Consider the following 20,588-nt stretch of genomic DNA (forward strand, 5'->3'; position numbering starts at 1 on the left):
CCTGTATATATTTTAATTTGTCGCACCAACTCCACGAAAACACATCTTCACCGATCAAAACCAATCCCTCAATCGATCATCGATGATCGATCACTAATCAGCCGAATCGGTGTAATAAACATTATCAATCTGGCAACCGTTCCAATCAAATGACAGGTCGCTCCTTTGTTCTAAGAGATTACCGCTTAATGCCACTGTGGCCGTGTGTGTGTAGTGATACAGTGAAAATGGAGCTAACCGGTGCGCCTGGACTAGTGAAACAATCTAACGGAGCAATAGATCCTTCATGGATGTCCTCCGCCACGGGATCGACCACGGACACGGAATGGGAATCAACGATGATGACCCCGCCACCCGATGCGCCCGGCTACGGAACACTGCCGTTTGCCGGTACCCCCGCGACAAGTGTGTGGGGTTCGCACCTGTACAACGGTAGCTACGATTGGGCTCCTTCGATGGCGTACGGAAGCGGCATCCGACCGATGACCGCCACAGATGGAGCGAATTATTTCTCGCTTTACCCTGCGACGAATTACGGATACTTCTCGGGGCCACTGCAACCTTTGGCACCCCCAAATGCCTATGCTGGTGCTATGAGGGCGCCGAATGGTACCGCGATCGAGAGCGGCGTACCAAACACACCATTAGACATTTGCGGTTGGACTGGCTCGACAATGAGTGAACTTTTGCCGGTTAAATCCGAACCCGAGTTAATAGTGCAATACGGTGACGTTGGTTCGAACGGTCACCCCTACTCAGTAGCTACACCACCTCCATCACCGTGCGATCTCGTTGTAAGCGTGTCATACCCATCTGCCCCGATCGAGCCTCCCGCATCTGACACAGTTCATCATTCGGTTGATTCGGCGGAGAAAGTTCCCAAGGCTGCGAAAGCAAAGCGCGCCAAAAGCTCCTCCGGGAGCAGGCATCGCACCAACGGTATCCCGCCGGTTGCTGGCCACGGCGCGGTGCTATGGTGCGAACCGTGCAACAAATGGTTCGTCCGGATCGCCGGCCTGAAGCAACACAATCAGGTTAAACATTCGGGCGATAAGCCACACACTTGCGTCAAGTGTGGCAAACGGTTCGCCGATCCGGCCATTCTCGAGCGGCATGTCGCGCGCCACACGGCATCGAGTAAGCCGTTCAAGTGCGAGAGCTGCCCGAAGCAGTTCTTTTACCGAATGGACTGGGTGCGTCACCAGTACAAGCACACGGGAGCCTCACCGCACTCGTGCGGCGTCTGCGGGAAATCTTTCTCCCGTCGGGATCATCTGCGTGCGCATGAGGAGATACACGACCGAAAGCAGTAAGTAATTCCCCTTGCAATTGCTACAATCGTTAAATTAACCCTACTTGTTCCTTTCTTCAGGTTGGAAATGGGCAAATGAAATGTTTTCCACATTCTATGACTGGGTATGATGGGCCAAGTTAACGTTTGTTGATTTGTTACGCCTTGAATGTGATCGGCACAACGTTTTAGCGAGGCAATCGTCCCGCCTAGATACAGTAAGATCCTTTCGTCCGTCCCGTATCCTTTTCGTTGGCTCTGCTTACGGACGATATTTTGGTCCAACAAACCTTTGTTTTCAATTCAGGTGCAAAAAAACTGCCCGATCGTGTTGTGATCAGTGCATTTCCAATTTTGCAAACTCTAACGGTGGGCGGTGTTTTGTGATGAGGAAAAAAATGACACTAGAAACTAGAACATTAGCCGTACGCCGTTGTCTGGCCTGGTTCATCCTGCAGGGTAAGACTTTTGAGCGTATTTTACTCTGGTGATCGATTTTTTGGTGGCACGGCCCAGGTAGACAAACATGTACCCTTGGCCAGTGCCAGTCTGCAACGTAACGTTATTGAACATGAAGATGGTTAGGTTAGGTAGGTTAGAGACAATTTTCGTGTTCCGCCCCCCGTATGTGATGTGCTGCTGCGTGCGTCCTGCACTTCGAAGCTATTGTTGCAATGGGTAAGGCTAGGTAGTTTCCAGAAGAACTATATAAACTGGACCACAGCATCCAGATTTCATTAGTTGTCAACTGCACATTACACAGGTTACAGTGTTCCGCAAAATTTGCCGGTTCGGAGAGGCTCCAGTGATTTACGAAGAACACAGAGCAGTAAAATGCAACTAAACTCTGCCGACTTTATGGCTAGTGACAATCAGTTGGGAACGTGGAGCAACAATGCGTTTTCGTACGGAATGTTCAGTGATTACAGTGTACCGTCAACCGATTGGCTAACGCCATTTCCGCCGGACTTGGAAGCGAGCCCGCTCGACGGTGAAACCGAATTACACAAGGAACCACTGTATCCGGCGCATGGTGCTCCATGCAGCAGTGACATATCTCCCATGGATTCACCAGTTGCGGTAGCCGAAGCAGACTCAACCGAGCAAGGAGCCATGTTCGCACACACAGCCTTTAATCAGCGAATGGTAAACGTCGGGCATGGATACAAACAGCAGCCCGCGACCGTTTTATCTGTCCCCGGTATAAGCTACCTACCGCAATCCGCGTACTATTCTTCGAACGGTCTACCAGTGGCATCGGGCCCAATGCTGGGTCAGGCGAATCTATATCCCTCGCCACCGGGAACGATTATGAAGACGGAGCCAGGAGAGCCGAACAACGTTCCGCCGTACATGTTTTACATGAACAGTGATCATATTGGACATGCAGTGCCCTTCAATCGATGTTCCACCGAAAGCGCCAACATGGTATCTGCAGCACAGTACGGGCCACATCATACGAGTGGTCTTCACCAGACGTACGCCATGAATCCGCAAAATTTCGAACAACCGCTCACGCACGGAGGACCTCTGACGACACCTACGCCCAACCCAAAGTACGAAGTCTGGACATCATCAAGCGTCAATGCATCCAACGGAATGGGTTATCCGACAGCACAACAGTGCGGTGCCGAGAAGCAGGGATACCTCTCAGACTACAGCCCGTCGTCATCACTGGGCGGTGGAAGCAGCGTCATCAAGGCCGAGGTATTTTCCGATGTATCACAGTCACCTCCACCGCCGCCGATGCCCCAGCACCTTCTCGTGCAGCAGTCTGGCACGACGTTCGCCGTGGTTTCGAAAGAAACGAAACCAGCAGACTTAACATCGGTGGTTCAGAAGCCGGTACGCAAACCACCTCGTGTGATCGCCGACATGGGACAACGGTTCGTGTGCCCCGAGTGCAGCAGAACCTTCGCCCGCCAGTGCGGACTTACGCAGCACATTAAATGGAACCACTCAGGATCGAAGCCGTTCCGTTGCTTCACTTGCGGCAAATGTTTCGCAACACAAGAAGCGCTGGCTGTGCATACGGAGCGCCACACTTCGACCGATAAGCCGTTCCAGTGCACGAGTTGTCCGAAGGCTTTCTTCCATAAGAACGATCTCCGTCGGCACATGTATCAGCACACCGGAGCCGCGCCTCATATCTGCAAGTACTGCCGCAAAACGTTCGCCCGTAAGGACCACTGTCAGGCGCACGAGTATTCGCACGAGCGGAAGGCAGCAAAGCGACGCTCGACGAAAAAAGCGGCCACCGATACCGACCTTAGTGGTTCAACGACTAGTACACCATCGCCTGATATGTTCATTGTAGGACACCAATGAAGGAGCGACGGAGTTCCGACATGACGAAGAGCTAGACATTAACCCTCATACGTTTAAAATTGTAAAAACACATAATTGTATTTTAAATTGGTAACCAAGCTGCATGCGATACCTCTGCGCAATATATTGTAAGTAGTCTTTTAATAGTCAATTGTAACTCATATTTTATTGTGATTTCATTGTTTAAATTTAGTAAAGTAATTGTAATTTTTCCACAAAACGAAACACGTATCAACAAGTATAATCAAACTAGATTGCAGCACCTTGCTGTAAGACTTTACCAGACAAAATGAAACGAAAACGTATACAAGTTTGAAGAAACCTTCACTGCCTTCGAAGTAGTGAAAATTAGAAAGCTTCCCTTGTTAATAAACGCTAGCAAGTTGCTTTAGAATGCAAGTTTAAATAACGATAATCAATTTTTTTTAAACTGCTAGATATTAAACATTCAACGAGGTTGACAATCTTTTAAACTGATTTGTATTAGTGATTGATTAAAAATTATACAAACTCGACAAAATAAAAATTACTTGTTGTAAATAACACAATTTAAAAACAATATCAAAGCGGTTGAAATAGTGATCAAACTCCGGAAAGGCATCCCAAATGGCAGTGGCAACATAAAACAGGCAGAAATAGATAACCCGCAGTTTCGCGATAATTTCGAGTGCTATTTGATGAGAATAAAAAATCAGTTAACGTTCTGAAAACACGGGGACCAAAAGTCTCGTTACAAATTAAAGGGCACGACGGATGAAATACGAGAACTGTACCCTACCATTTTCCTACCCCTACACCACTTTTACCAATGTTTTTTTACCTTGCCGAACACGAACGGGGTTTCTTTCAAAGGCTGACCGAAGGACCTCGCAGAAGAGAGCAAACTCCAGCCAGCCATTAATACATTATTCATGTTTGCATGTTTTGACACGTTTCGTGGAAGTTCATGAACTTAGGGGCCACTTTCACTTTCGCACAGGCCGGCGACGGGGTGGTCGGCATTATTCGGACCTATAGGTCCGAAAAGGTCTAGGTTTATTTAGACCAGCACGGCTGTTCTAATTTGCTACGACTAGCCACTGCCAGATGGCGCTTACCTTCATTTGGGGTAACTAAATTAGTTCCCCCCTTTTTGCCGAATATTGAAACAACTTTCAATTAATGGCGAACAGTTTTACATTAAGCAATTTACTGGCAGTCCATATTGCTGAAGGAGAAAAACAATGAAAAAATCGGGCTTTTCAAGGATATGCGACACAAGAAATCGTTAATGGTATCAAATACAAATATATCTTGCCAACGAACTTTACCGGAACAAGACAAATTAACAGTATCCCAAAGCACTTCATATAATGACAATAGCCTCACGCGGCGCCACGAGTAGTGTCAATGATAAACGATCTCTCAACTTCATCGCACACTTATAAATAATGAAGCATAAAAAGTTGATACTTTTTTCTCTGTTTTTCCTTTTGCCTGGCCGTTACCGTGGCCGTTGTTTTCTAAATGTGCCAAAATAAGTTAACATTCATGTTCCATTGAAGTTAATCGTTTCGGAGTACGAGTTCCCTCCTTGGGGATAACTACTCAGGCAGAAAACAAAACTTCCTTCACTCAATCTGATTACCCCCGGGATCAAACATACGACGGGGAACTTGAAAACGATTCTGACCGTCCGAATTTTGGGAATGATGGTTCATTTTTGGAGTTCACAACGAATAGACACATACGCCACGAAGAAAACTTGTTTGCCATTGCACGTGATCGGTCCTCCGTTGCTAACGCCGGGGTCTAGTGAATTAATGATGAGCCAATTTCACGAATGGGTCCCATTGAAATCTTTTTCTGTTCCGAGCACATCAACGAACCCGCGAACCCAGCGGACAGAGTGTTGAAGAATTAAAACGCAGTCCCTTATGTGGCAACCTCCCGAAGGTGGACTCAATAATGAATTTAAATTGCAATCAAGTTACCCTGATTCACCAGCACAGGATGGTGTATGTTCACACTTCCACAGGCTCCTTGTGCAGTTTAACAGAGTGCGGACACAAATTGGAAAAGCATTTAACCTCGTTAAAACTAGCAACAATGAAAAGCCCTGTTTTGTGAGATGGGTGTGAGCTTGCCAAACATCTGAACCAATATTTTCCGGCTCATTATGAGTTGATGGAAAAACAGCACCGAAAAAGTGAAAAAGTGAAATACCTCAAAAACGGAAGTTCATCGGTAGAACCGGTTCCGGCTCGTGAATAATTGTTGCCCTACGAGCCCACATCCGTTGCGTGCTAGCAGCCAGAAGGTTAGCGACGGGCACGAGGCACACCTGTTTCTGCTGGGTGTGTTATTTATTCACAGGTTAATCGCTCCGGCAAACCGGCGGAACCGGTGTCTTGAAAACATTCGGAAGTTCCGACGGCCACGATTTTCCAGCTGGATGTTTTCGAGAAAATTTAACGTTGATTCATCCGGCATGGTAAGTGAACAACGGTACCGAATTCCGGACGTTTTATGTTTCCTTGTTGGCGGTTGTTTCTGGAACGTTGTACATATAAATGTGATGATCTTAACATGCGAAAAACTAGATCCACATAGAATTGATTCCGCCCATGGCACTGTGCTAGATGTTTTGTAGGTCAGTATATCAGAAAGTGTTACTTGGTTAAAGTTTGTGGTAGTTCGGCTTGTTCTGTGCGTTTCGGCCTGCCCACCATTTGGGATACTTACCTCCGAAGGTTTGAACGTTGCGACTTCGGTGTGTTCCAGGCTGAACGAACAGTTCGCAGAATCTGCTCGATATCTGGTATCTCGCGACCTGCAAAACAGATTTTAAGTGCAATTATCGATACAGAGAAACAGAAATAGCCAATTGCTATCGACATTAAAGGACGAAATCGAAAATATAACAGTTTGTCCGCACATGTACGTGCGATCTGGGTGAACAACGGACCGTACGTGCCTGAAGCAATATTTCGATGAAACGTGTAAAAGTACCCAAGACAGTCGGTAAATATTGAACTTTTTGATTGATTTTATTTTGCATATTTTCCCTCGTATTGACATGAGCTGTGTGATGGCAACTTTTGATAATCAATTTTGCATTCGTTTGAAGTGATCAATAATTGTACAATTAAACAATGAGAATAATATACCAAAATATCGCATTAAAATTCCTGCAGCAATCTCGTGATTGTAAAAACAAAATCTACCAGAGAAAACTAGCGCACTTCGGCATCTACGGTGCGGTTTTCCATTTTAGTGATTTTATCTTCGTCTTACTGTTGCTAACTTTATTGTGGCGTTGTTCGTTTCTTTTTGCCGTGCGACCGAATAACACAGTTTCATCGGTTGTCGGTCAACCGAATTCATACCGAAACTAGCCAACCATTTCGATCGACAAACATACTCCGCGAAGGAAAAGCGAAAAAAAGCCAACACGGAGTGCATTTCATAACCGCCGTCAAGTGATAAATATTGAACGCACCAGATGCAGTCCACACGCGTGTAAGCATGCCGCTATAAGTGTGACCGCGGCATCAAGTGTGTTGCGCACCAGTAAACTCAAAAAGCCTCTGTCGCCTTTCCAATCGCTCAAGTAGGACAGCCGGACAACGAAGAGGCTCAACAAGCGTGTTCTCTGACCTTGGCCAAGGTATGTTCCATGTTTCAGCCGATGGTGCCCCGGATCGATACATTGGCGAAACGGCGATTAGGGCGGCAGATAAAGTCACTCTCTGCTAAAGCCGCCAAGTTGAAGCACGCAAATGGTGTGGACTGGAATGAAAAAGATAACGCCAGACCGGAACTTCCTCAAACACGAAACCTGATAAATGGTTTCTGTCCACTGCTTCCCTTCCTGCGACAGTGTGTCATTAAGGACGATTGTTCAACTTAACTTCAAGTGAAATGCAACATTGCAGGGGAACCCACACTGGTACCGCCACAGGGTTTGATTGTTGGTTTTTAAAAATAAGAACCTGAAGTTAGCTGAGCAACTCAACAACCGATAAGCGAGCACGCTACATATGCAAGTATATCTGCCGACCAAATCCTGCAGCTAACAGGGTTCAACATCCAATCCTCTTGGAATCACTCCGCTCTGGAGTTGCCTTGAAACGAGCCATTAAACGGTGCTGACGTGATAGCAGATTACTTTGATCAGAGTACTTTCCCAGCCATGATAATGACAATCCGAAAAGACACTTCTTGACCGTAACGTCGCGCCTTGTTTGATGTTCGTTTTTGTTCCATCCAATAAATGCTCAGAATTCTCTTCTTAGTCTGATTTTGAATTCGACTAGTGTGTTAAGTTAACAGTAAGTTAAGTCTATACTCTTTTTAAGTTTAATTTCAATTTTATAGAAGAAACCATTCACTGTCCAATACAGCTCAATAAGGTGTTGCTCATCTTTATCGGAGCAATGGCAATACGACCATCGTCGAGACTATGAAGTTTGGATTAGCCAAGTCATCGAGTGAGTCGAGTGTAATCAATTTTATTGACGATCCCTCGAGATACCTTTCCTCGTTAAATGTTGGCACTAAGCTTTAGTCTGGCGCTTCGTACTGCCAGCGCAGGTGCAACGTGCATTTTCAGCGTGACAATTCATGCCCTTCCAACGTGATCGATCTATTCAATTAAGCTGCATGCGATACAAGTTGGACCCCACGACACTAAGGCAACTCTGCAAGTGACATTTGTACTAATTTATGCCTGCGTGGAATGACTACGCTTTCAGTTTGTCTGGTTCGATTCGCGCCTCTGAACGGTTTGATATTTAGATCCGATTAATGGACATCATTTTTAATGACGAAACTACTGCTCAGGCCAACGAAGTCTTTCCATTTGTTTAACATATTTAATGTCAAAATTATCCACCCAATGCCGCGGAATATGTTTGCACATGTGGATAGTATGTACAGAATTCTTTGCATGATTGAACCCTATCGTGTTGACAATGATCATGAAAGTATAGTTTAGAAAAGATATGTGCAAAAATGTGTAATGTTTAACATTTTTTACACGTCACCCTGCGGAAGTGTACCATTCTGTGTCCCGAATGGAAAAATGTGATTGATCGATCACATTTTCTAACCCATCGGAACTCGCGCGAAACACCTACAACGGCGGAAGGACTATAGGCATTTGAGATGAAATATTGCAATATGGCTCCAGGCAAAACATTTCCTGCAGCGAATTTCCTTCACCTCAGACATTGTCCATTTTGTCCGCTAAAATGATGTCGATGACAGCAATTTTGCATGTATGGAAACGATGGCTCAGTCGAACCACAACAAACTTTTCGTTGGTTCGAAACAGGTCCTATTGTGGCTGCAAGTGCCAACATTAAGTTCCGGCACGGACCCCAATAACGGACAGAAGATACGAGATCTATTCCGGCTGAAGGTGTGCTACTGTGGCTCACAGACGAACCCGTCCCAATCTGGAATCAGCGCACGGCAGCCGTATCCTTTGCCCCATTTCCTCGCTAACGTTTACTCTCACATGTCCCTAATGGTTTTCAGATAAGGTCAAGTTGGTTCGCTTGTGATGGCTACCGCCAGAATGTGGCTTTATTGTTTTTCTTTCTCTCCGCTCCTCGAGAAGTAATTTTGTTTCGCCTTCTCTGTGTCCAATATTTACACAACAAGATTGTGGTGAGGATAATATATTCCTCCTTGCTCCTCTGCAAGATGCTTGCGTTACAAGAAAAGCATTCAGCTTTAGTACCCGGTAGGAGATGTGCCCTTGCCAGCCCCCTGTCAAGGCAAAGCTGCCCTAGAGATTGAGTCGATTGAGGACAGCTTCATCAAATTAATTTGCAACGTAGACGAACACCGACTGAATCACCCTGTCTTAATCCACCATTTCCGTGCTATGGCCGCAAGTCAGGCGAAGAGTCATAAACCGAACATTTACACCGGACTCCGGCTCATCACGCACAGCTGTTTGATGGCGCTGTTGGTTTTAATTTCCAGTGCTTTCGTTCCTCGGCGGTGGTTGAATTTCATTTTAAAACACGCAAACTATCTATTTTCATCCCCGCAAAGCGAACCCTCAGCTGTGTTTGGTTGTGTCGGGTCAGAAAAAGGCCGGCAGCTCAAGCACACTTTGGCTGGAAAATGGAACCCATCAAGTCAGCCACTGTCCACTGACTGGCAACGTGAAAAGAGCCATCGGAGTTCATGCGGGCGCAACTTTTCCGTCGGTTTTATCCTTCAACCAGATTATATGGAACACCAGATATAATGGTTCGAAAATATTCAAATCAGACCCGAGTAGCCACGACTTATGTTTGCACCACTTTCGGGTCGAAAGGACTGGACGGAATCGGCAATTAAAGCTGCGTTTGAACTAGATTCTCTCGCGCGATACGAACGAACCTTACCGGGTGGCGCCATTTTTTTTCCCCAGGTGGAATAAAATTCTACATCAACCCCCCAGTAGTTCGTAGTAAGCAAAATTGTTCTAACGCGTTATTGTGACTGGCCGTTTCCGACTTACGGGGGCCCGTTTGTTTCCAGTTCCAATTGGGGTTTGGTTTTATTTATTCCGAAACCGCGAACCGCCCGCCAGAGGCTATTGACCCAAATTTTGTGCCCATTGGGTCCGGCGGTCGGCGGTCAGAACTTTCGGCGGGGGAGGCGACGATGCCGACAGGTCGGGTGCCACACTTTTCGATTGGACACGTGACCCGTCCGGTCGGGTTTACTACGGCACACCGGCGGTCTTCATTGGCGCCCCCCTCCCCCGAGCCGGTCGGTGGCTCTGCAGTAGCCTCATTTCTCAAGTGGTCATTGCGCGATTGCTCGCGGTTGTTGGCCGGCGGGCCGGCCGGCCGGCGTTCGTGGACGATTAGGATTTCGGCTAGCGCCAGAGAGCCCCTGGCCTGACGACGACCAATCACGATTTCCTGTTTGCTTTCCTGCGGCGCCAGCTGGAGCCCTCGCGCGGAGCACTCGAAAACGCAAATCGGCGACACGTTGCCGCCGGATGTGGATTAAATGGATCACCACGGGCCGACCACACCCACTGGCACTGGCGTGGTCAGAAAAGTTTGGTGCAGCTACGAGCGGCTTCGTTCGGATGCCAACTGTGGCCATCATTAACCCGTAATCGGTTGAAATCGCCAATCGCCCAAGTGCGCCCATAATAATGGGACTTATATTTGAGCCGCATGTGCTTCGTAATCTCACGTACGTGTGTGTCGCAGAAAAAAGACGGAGAGAAGACAATCAAAAATCGTTTCGAAACACACGAAACGATGATTAATGCTATCAGCAAATGTTTCGCTAAGAGTGTGGTTCCCACAATCGAAGCCCACCCACCGCCCAATTACGACGAATGTCTTAAGAACGCACCCAAGGTGTCTGGTTTGGAATTCATCGATTTATTGCCTGCCCCGCTGAAAGGGCTGATTGTCAAGACACGGCCGGTGGTCACTTCTCGCCGATAAAAGCCATTTCGATTGCAACGCTCTCACCGTTGAGCGATCGGAACGCGAACGGTAGCATATTTCGCCTTCTGGCCGCGTCTTTCAACCTTACCGCCTTTTCGGCGGCGCCGATGATAGATTGCGATGGTGTCGCCTGATTTATCTTAGCACCGAACCGCGAAGTCGGACAAATTTGTTTACACACTTACCGATCGACGCTTGCGGGTGGCTGGCTTACGGCACTTTGTGGTTTATGTTTTTATTCTGAATTTTGTTTTCATTTGAATGGAAGCAGAACGAAACGATAGAAAATATTTGCCCCAATGCACAGTTCGGATTGAATTTTTCATACTCATTTGTTTGGGCGAGTTCCCTGTTCCTTTCGCTGGGGAATGCCATTTGCGTGTCGCGTTAAAGAAATATGGCCGTTGAGTGAGGCGCCATCAGGTTGATTGCGCATTCAGTGGTGCATCTCAATATTGGTGGCCCCATAAAGTAACAAGTGGCCCCATTTTCGTAGAATTTTTTCTGGGATTTTGGGTTGATTTTAATTTTTCGTTCCAATTCAAAAAACACAAAATAAGGGTAGACAAGTTTCAGCTAGAAAGGAAGCTTCCATTACATTACACGCGGATTGTTATCCAATTCGAAACCAATTCGTCTAACAGCGCACTCTCGCCACAATCGATCCACTTCGGTGGACAACTAACGTAAATTGACTTCAAATGGCTGAACGCAGGATGCGTACACTCGAGCGCCAAACGAGCGTCGTTCTGGCTGGCTGGCTAGCTAATTAAGTTCATTTATGGCGTCGGTGAGGTACGTATGAGTGATGGAGCCTATAAAAAGCAATTTGCTGCCGAGTGGAATAAAATCCTTCATTATTATTTTAATGCTAGCATTTTCTTCGCTAATACCCGTGCACCGCAAGGTAACGCTGCTCACGTTCTTTCGCAAAACGGCACCCTACAGCGCCCTAGTGGTAGCTTCTTGTTGGTATTTTCTCCCTTAGGATTTACATCCCCATCTGACCTTGGCCTTTTTATCATCGGCGCATCGATGTCGGTAGTTCTGCCGCTCGGGAGGTTGATTGAGGTTCTACAAAAATAGAACTATTGTTCCAACGGCCATTGTTTGATAACAGAAGCTTCCTTGCGCATCACAAGAACAAGGAGATATGCTACGATGTGGCGGAACATTAAAGGGATATTAAACTGTAACTGAAAGCATGCCAAAGGCAGCATCCAATTGATCAGTTAGAGTGAAAACAAATTGAGTTTGTTGTTCGGAGCAAGTCCTATTTTGACTAAAAAGATCAGTCAAACTAAGATGAGTCAGCCAATTTGTTGCGTTCTTATGCTTCAATCATACAAGAAGACACGTGTGGTCGATGATTTATGATAGCAAAGGTTATCAACCACCATCTGGAAATCATATTCCGTACCGCATATAATAAACAACTAATTTGGTGTGGTAATTGGAATTATCGTCGCACCATTGATATAGTACCATAAAAATAAATAAAAACAGAAATAGATGCGCGAGATCGTTCTTTCCAGCTGGCACGCACATTGGTTCGTTTAAGTTTAGTTGCACCAGCACGTTGGACCAGACTAGACAACATCCGGTCATGTGTTGTGGCCCATCATGTTCTGATTGCTTTTCACGCAAAGTAAATTTTATATTACTCGAAATTAGACATCTAGTAAAGGTTGATCTTTATTTATTTTGGAATGATCCCAAGGTCCGCTCCTTGCTCACGATGTATATGAATAATAATGTTAGTGAATTTGAATAAAATTGAAACAGAATAAAACGACCAATACCTGAGCGTCGCTAAGCGCCCCATAATAACCAATTAAAAGATGTAAATGATGTACGCGAAGGATGCTTTTGCGAATTAGTATTTTGCCTTCCACCAGACATGAAAACTCATGTTGCGGTTTTTTGACACGCGTGTCTGGCGTGTGCTTCACGCCCAAAAAAAAGGAAGAACCAAAAACAATGCCCTCACGTGCTTTCGTCTTGCCCTTCGAAAACACACTCGCAGCCTTCGTGGCGTCTCGTTTCATCTATTTCTAACGCAATAGCAGCACGACACGGGCGCTGGAAAATTTCGTGGAAAATAAGGCCTCTAACGAGTACTTTTGCTCATTTCATAGATCGTATGGGAATCGTAATTGGCTATCCTTCATGATCATCGGTGACTAACCACTTTTCGGCCTAACCATAAAGGTCAGAGACCACACGGCACGCAAAGAAAATACAAACAATTTTCGTTTTATTTTTGTCCACAACGTCTCCGGCATCGAGAAGACATGCTGCTACACGAGACCGGTGACTCATGAAGGTAGAATCATCACTCCGGCCGGTTTGTTTTCAGCCGGGGCACTCCATGAAATCCGACGATCGGCAAAGGAAAGGTTTCTTGGCAGAAGACTGCAAGTGCATTCGGATTCGACTTGAGAGTGTCATAAATATCTCCCGTGGTTTGGGTGACAGTTTATGACCGTCTGTGGTATTTTCGTTCTCGCTTTCGTTTCTTGTTTTGGGTGCGTCTCTATTAACACGAACCGGAACGTTTCGTGTTTTATAATATTTTAAACACAACCTTCCGGAACTCATGCGCTGTCTGTTCGGTATTCACGCACGTAGCAGCTTAGCGTGACTCACGACCTTATAACAATCAGTGCCTTTTTGCAGCATCGGCGAAGAAAGTAAAACGTAGCCCAAAGGCAACACGTCGTGGGATAAAATTGTGTTACCAAAACTTATCTTGGTCCTGTCTCTGTTTTTGGGTAATTGAATTTCAACTTTCATTCGTCAGAGCTTTCGCTTCCCTCGACAAGACTTGCACTCCGAAAAGGACAACGCCACTTACAAAAGTTTTGAAGCTCCTTCACTACTTCACAGACTGACAGTCGTATCTAGACTAGTGGCCACAGCAACAGTCGATACGTATTTCTTTTCATTACACCAATGGCAATTGTTGGGGGAACACATTCTTCTCCCCATAAAAAGAAACACAACGAAAGTCGATCAACGTTCCCTGGGTGAACGTTGACAGAGCGGGAGGCACAAACCTACTTGAAAATCATCAACTATTAAGCAGTGCTCTTGCACTCGTCATGGGCGCGGGGCGTGTTTTAGATGAGCTTCCGGTTTCCCGCACTCCCGCAGACGTCTGACTGGCGGTCCGGCTGGCGTAATGGTGCAAGTTTTGTACGGAAAACTTTTCACCCATTTTGCACAAAGTTTCATGTGGGTACGTCCTCGCGGCGTTGCCGTGTACTCCCGCGGAGGATCCCCGCGAGACTAGCGGCCTACAAATACTCCGCTCCACTTCCACGCCGACGATAAATTATGGACGCGCACCGAGGGAATCGGCCCAGCTGTTTTGGAGCACTTCTCCAGGGCGAGCTGTCTTCAAAAACTTTACAAATTGATCGAAGAAACGAACGTCCATCGCTTGCGTTACGGCGAAACCGGGCACATCCGACATCAGTAACCGTTTATGGGTGTGTTTTTATGTCGTGCCGTAATCGATGACGGGATAAGAATCGGCAATACCCGTTGTTCACTGCAGTTCAGACAGTGTTCTGTTTCCCCAGTGGCTCGTGAATGTTGCACGAACGTGTGATTTAATTTATTGGCACATCCTTCGATAAGTGAGTAATAACCGGGCAACTGATGCTTGATTGGATGATGATTTGTTTTATTCAGTCGGCCGTTTTGCAATGCGCGACGAGTGAAAGTAGCAAAATATTCGATATTTTTTTCTCACCTCAAATATTGTTCTTGATAAAACCAGTTTTTAGGTCATTTGCCGTATACATTCCAACAGTTCGCAACACTAGTGTTTCGCACTTTATGGATGTCGTAAATTACGAACAATATAGTGACCCCCCGATCGCCGGCCTTTAGTTTATTTAGTCCTTGCCTTGGACCACGATTATCTAAACCGACCGCTCCGAAAAGGACAACAAGAGAGCAACAAGGGCAAAAATGCCTGAACTGTGCTACCTTCCTAGCCCTTTCCTTCAGGAGTCTGGTACCGGAAGGGGTGGCTCTGATTTGTTTGTTGTTATTTCTCTCGACAAAAGCTATTATGCTGCCCGGGATCCCGGAACCATTTCCCACGGTGCCGGATACTGATGGGAGAGTAAAGCGCACAAGGACTCATTTTCCGTCGGTGGCACAGAAAACCGGGGAGTGTGATTGCACAGCTCAGCGCCGGAGACCGAGAAGGAAGGCAGCTGGAGCATACAACTTCGTCCCTTCGGTTGAACGACCCGGTAGGTCGCAAATTTGTTGCCTACAGGACCTACCTTAATGCCGTACAGCCTGGGCAGGCTTGGTGCTGCCTTGGGCACTCGGGTGTTATATTTTGCTTTTTTGTGTTCACTTTCCGCCTAATTACGCGAGAAAATGTCCCGCGCTACGATTATGCTGCCAGTCGCGGCCTGGCAGGTACGACAGGTCACAGGCCACAGGCCACTGGCGACTAACAGGTGCGGCGCTCGTCCCGTATCACGTGTTGAAATCTGACGCCGAAAGCATGTCGTTATGTGTAGCCGGTGCGCTTTCCCTGCCCGTCGGCTCCGGCTGATAAGCATCTCCCGAGGAACATGTTGCACTTGCGATCGAATTTCCAAGTTTTCTGTTCGCTGGTGGGAGGTTCCGTTTCACCGTTTTCCTGTTTTATTTCATTTTCACATCCTCACGAACCGTGTTTCAGGCAATATAAGACAAGAAATTCGGCTTAACAGTCGGCTGCATCTTGCCACACGATTTGGTGCACTCCGCGATGTCGTGCCTTTCAGGCTGCACGCAAGACAACTGCACTTCACCGCCGTCTGATCGTCAATCAATGACCTCGCGAGGTCACCGTCACCACCGTAGCTCCAGACGCACGAAACAACGACACTTTGTTCAGCACCTCAGGGTTTTCAATAAAAGCTGTCACTAATCAAAGAACTATCCGTCCATTCCAGGTTACTCGAGTCGGACTTAACCCTGCAACTCTGTGGGGAATTCTTCGCGGCTATGAACCGGTAGCTCCCCGGTAGCTGACTGTTGAAGGACGCTAGATCGGCCAACCAGCCAGCAGTGGCAACAAACTCCGACGAAAGGCGTAAGTGAACTGTCGGCATGAACGATCCGTTTTTGGATCCAAACAGTTGCGGCGCGAGATACTCAACTGCGAGTGCCCTGTGGCCGCGCGGTCTTTGTTAGGTCGGTGAGTTCCGTTGTGGCAATGGAGGCGCAAGGCGGTTGGACGCACTCGCGGTAGTTTGTAATTACCCACGTTATGGACCTATTTGGGATCTTAATCACTACAAATTGACAAAAGCAATCTTCCCTCTTTCTGCCACTGGCGTGGCAGAATATCTATCATGGTTCCAATTGCTTCAGGATATCCGAATGTTGCACTACCCCACAAGTACTACAAATGAGTAGTCGGTAAGATGGAGTGAGCTACACAATATGTGTGAAATCTGCCCCCAATCTTTTCAATTGGGTATTGTCACCACATCAAAACTGTAGTACTTCGTTGATGAAACTCTTGAAATATTTATTAAGAAAAACAGAAAAGATATACCAATACCTCTTTCTTCGAATTCACTATTCACAGTCGCTTCTAGTTGCATTTTCCAAGTAGAAGCACCCCTTTATGGATGACCAGGCCACTCACGCGATTCCATGCGCGGCTGCGATGCGCGATTGTTGCACATATCAACAACCTCTGAGTGTGAGCGGTGTATCCGATCCATCAACACGTTGGGCATCAGCTGTTTGTTTACAGTTTTCACTAAACATTGCCGGTTACCGGCGTTTCTTTTTTTTCCCCTATATACAAATTCACATGAACAACTCGAAGGGGGGTGTCAACAAAATGAGATCCTGGGAAATAGTTTTCCACGTCGGCTGTAGGATTTATCGACGAACGGTAGCATTTTTCTCGACAATGGAATTGTTCAAATAAAAACATGAAACTGCTCATCGCCGAGTGCTCATCACTCCACAAGTCTAACCATTACTTACCATGCTGTAGGGCTAGGGCTTGCAGCAACGGGGGCATCAGAAAGTCCCGGTTCCAGATGATGCTCGGCCACGGTACGAGCCGTGTTATGCGGTTTTCCTGATCAATTCGGCGGATTTTTGACAACGTACCACCGCACGTGTCCTGTATTTCGAGCAAGAACTTTTCGAAATTACTAATCCGGCGATGCTTCCGATGCTTTTTACTCTTTCGCACCGACACTTTGGACAGTACAGCTTCCGGTTCCTGCAGCCTCGCTTCCGTCTTTCGACTGCACGAATAACCGTTCAATTTGCGATGCACCTTGACCGACGGCTCTTTGCCGGTCTGTGATTTGTGACGCCGACACTGTCCCGTTTTTGCTGGCTTTGTACCGTGTTCGGATGCAACAGCTAACGGCGAACTTGCCTTGCCCTTGGTGGCGCGGTCTCGGATCTGCGCCAGTTTGGCTCCACTGGCTGGCGAGGCAATCCCGAACGGGTGCGCGAAATAGAACATACATATCGGAGCCGGACTCTGTAGGGGACGAGAAGTACGGACATGGTCATGCTTGGCAATTTGGGTTTGGTGCACGGTGAATAAACTAAACTAAAGTTTTGAACTGATCAATTGTTATTATTTTAGGTTTTACTCTAATTTTTAAAATTATAGTATGTGAAACCGCTTTACGTGGGCCGATGACTTTCCATACTAGCTTAGCACGTTAGCTCAAGATTGAACAATCTAACGGACCAATGGACGCTTGTGGTAAGCCTCTTCTTAATCTCGAAGACAGCGTACAAACAACCAGAACGGAAACCGTCGAGTTCTTGGCTAATTAATCTTCTGTCTGAGTCACTCGAAAGAAGCTGCCTGTGCTTGTCTCCTCAACTCACGCGCTGAACGGCTGAGTGAAAACACATGGCGTTCTGTCGAACTGTGCCCGACACTGGCACAGTTGCGTGTTTCTGCTAGCTGCTGCACCTTAACATTATGCTCTTCTGATTTCTGCAACAAATATTAGCTCACGATTGGTCTGAGTGCTTGGACGGGGCCAGGAAGAGGTAGTTGCTGCTCCACGACAAAACAGATGACCATAAGTAGAGGTTTAATTGACGATCGCGATAAGCGACGTTTGGCGGGGCCAATGGTTAGGGGAGGATGCGCACTAGGAAGAGGTTGTTTGTTTCGCGCTCCAAATAACACCGAAAGCAGACACACTGTCTATCGCTTTTGCATAAGATCGTGGACCCATCCAGTTGTGGTGATCTGAGCTAACTATAATGAGCGATCGTCGGATCGGGCCCATTTAACTCTAATAACGGATTAAGCTAAATCAACTTATCTGCACTGCGTAGTGGAATTTGTGAAGTTGCGAAAGATGAGATTTGAAATATGCTAGGAGAATTTAATTTGATAAAGTTTCGCTTCTAAAATATGTTGAAAATCTTTTCTCTCAGCACATCTCCGTAGAGATATTCGTGTGGAAATTACTTGGATGATCATATTTATTTAATTTTTGAAATGTATTCTCTTTAACATTTGTTTTGTAAAGTTCATTAAATAGGGATAAATTAAAGCGGATGCCTTAAAAATTATGCTTAAATAAGCCAAGACTAGCTAAGACTTACCTGTATCAACCGATAGACAGAAGCCGTCGTCGAATTTCCTCCGCTCTTGTTGGCATTCATAATTCCTTTGTCTTCAATTTCACATTAATCCTTTAACCCGGGGCACTTGTGCTTTGTAGAACTTCACTTTCGAACGCAATGCCTTTTTATTCACCACATTTTCTCATACACTTTCGATCAACATTCATGTTAATCTGGCAGAACTTTCACGTTGCACTTTTGCGAATACAACAGCGATAATGTTGCTATCGAACTGTATGACACATATTTTATCTCCCCCGTATATGACTCCTCCTGTTGTCAATGGCGTACTTCCTTGGGTCATTCATCCTTTGGCTATTGCCAGAACGACGACCCACGGTTCACGGTTACCGACTGTCACTCGACGATTGACTCGACTTCCGTCACGGTCATTGGGCTAGTTCTGTTGTTCGCCCTACGAACAACAAGTTGCCCCACGATGCTTTGTGGGGTTCTGTCGAATCGCCCACTGTGGGGGAATGTTTTAAAACATTTTTAAACATCGAACATCAACACGTCACGAACCCTTCCACAAACTCCCCTTGCGCAATAATAACAATTTTGTGGTACTGTGGGTCGGAGGCCAAAGGTAGAAAAGATTGATGATCGCCGGGAGACTTGACGACGGAGCAAGAGGGGTCTGTCAGTTTAATTTTATTTATTTTTTTCAGCATATTTCCTGCTGTGGCTGGGGGATTGGAACCGACACTAGGGTCGGCAATGCATGCAACTGCCGTGTAATGGAAGCTGAGTCGGACACGAGTAATTGGAACGAATATAAACTCCTTAATAAACAATAGAACAAGGTAAGGTATAACGTGTCAGAGGCTAGTTAAACATACTTCAATCTCAGTTCTGGCATATTGAACAGACGCATTCACTCGTGATTCGTGGTACATTGCTTCAACATTATTTTTTTTACTACCTGCGTCGCAATAACAAGCCTTCTTGTTATCAAATCTAGGTCAGCAATCTGCACATCAAAATAAACAAACTTAGTTCCGGTAAACAGTACGCGTCGTCGCTATGTTGAATTCACTTTGAGTTTTCCACAGACCCACCGGCCTTGTCCTTCGAAGGTAACGACGGATGTGTTAACAATGAGGAAACTTTAATGTCATTAGCGAAAGTAGACCGTCACCATGGCAGGAATCACGTTACGTTATTCTTGATACACTCCATCCTAATAATGATGGAAAGTGGAGAAAGAAATGATGCATGAAATTAATTTCATATGTAATAACATTTTCTAATGGTTTTTAAATAGTAATTTTAATTCGTCTCCGTCTTGAAAGACTTCACATTTCAATTGTGTACAATAGCATAACTCATTGAAATTCATTTGAATAACAACAACCAGTTGTATGAGTTCTGGAGCTCATTTTTATTATGACAAATGCGGTTTATTATAAAATTCATTATTCCGGCATTTAATTATATCATACGTATGGCTTGGTTCCCAAAGTAATGCGAAAAGTTACTGCAAAAGCGACTACTGTTACAAATAAGTTTGGACCGTCGTCCTGGACAACCAGCACCGAAGAGAGTCCCGAAGAATGTACACCCAATGTGGCGCCACAACGAAACAAATTCCTACCACTTCTACCTTCAATCGCGATCCAAAACTACGCACATCCTGGCAAAGCCCTGCGAGTCACGATGCCAGTCGACTGAGGAACCTGAGGAACAAGGGGGAATGGATCCACATTACGGTGGTTTCCAAGACACTCGAAACCTAACGGCCGGGACGCGCAAATCGCAGGTCGTGACTATGGTTTTGATTGATTAAACATTTTCGCGCCGGTTGTGAGGTGTTGCCAGCGTTCCGTGTAGTGATCCGACGGAATTTTCACTCAGTATGA

The 20,588-nt window shown here is 46.2% G+C and overlaps 1 protein-coding gene across 1 annotated transcript in view; it reads right to left on the reverse strand.

The window, feature by feature from the left end:
- Positions 1–18,765, reverse strand: part of LOC128270496 (mucin-19-like) — a 36,951-nt gene extending 18,186 nt beyond the window's left edge. Inside the window, exons 1-3 of the mRNA XM_053007902.1 lie at positions 18,706–18,765; positions 17,098–17,611; positions 6,344–6,431 (exon numbers count right to left, since the gene is read on the reverse strand). Coding sequence (XP_052863862.1) covers positions 6,344–6,431; positions 17,098–17,611; positions 18,706–18,765 — 662 coding nt within the window. The remainder of the gene's footprint in view (positions 1–6,343; positions 6,432–17,097; positions 17,612–18,705) is intronic.
- Positions 18,766–20,588: the final 1,823 nt, after the last annotated feature.

Source organism: Anopheles cruzii, chromosome 3 (genome assembly GCF_943734635.1).
Source record: "Anopheles cruzii chromosome 3, idAnoCruzAS_RS32_06, whole genome shotgun sequence".
Lineage (NCBI taxonomy): Eukaryota > Metazoa > Arthropoda > Insecta > Diptera > Culicidae > Anopheles > Anopheles cruzii.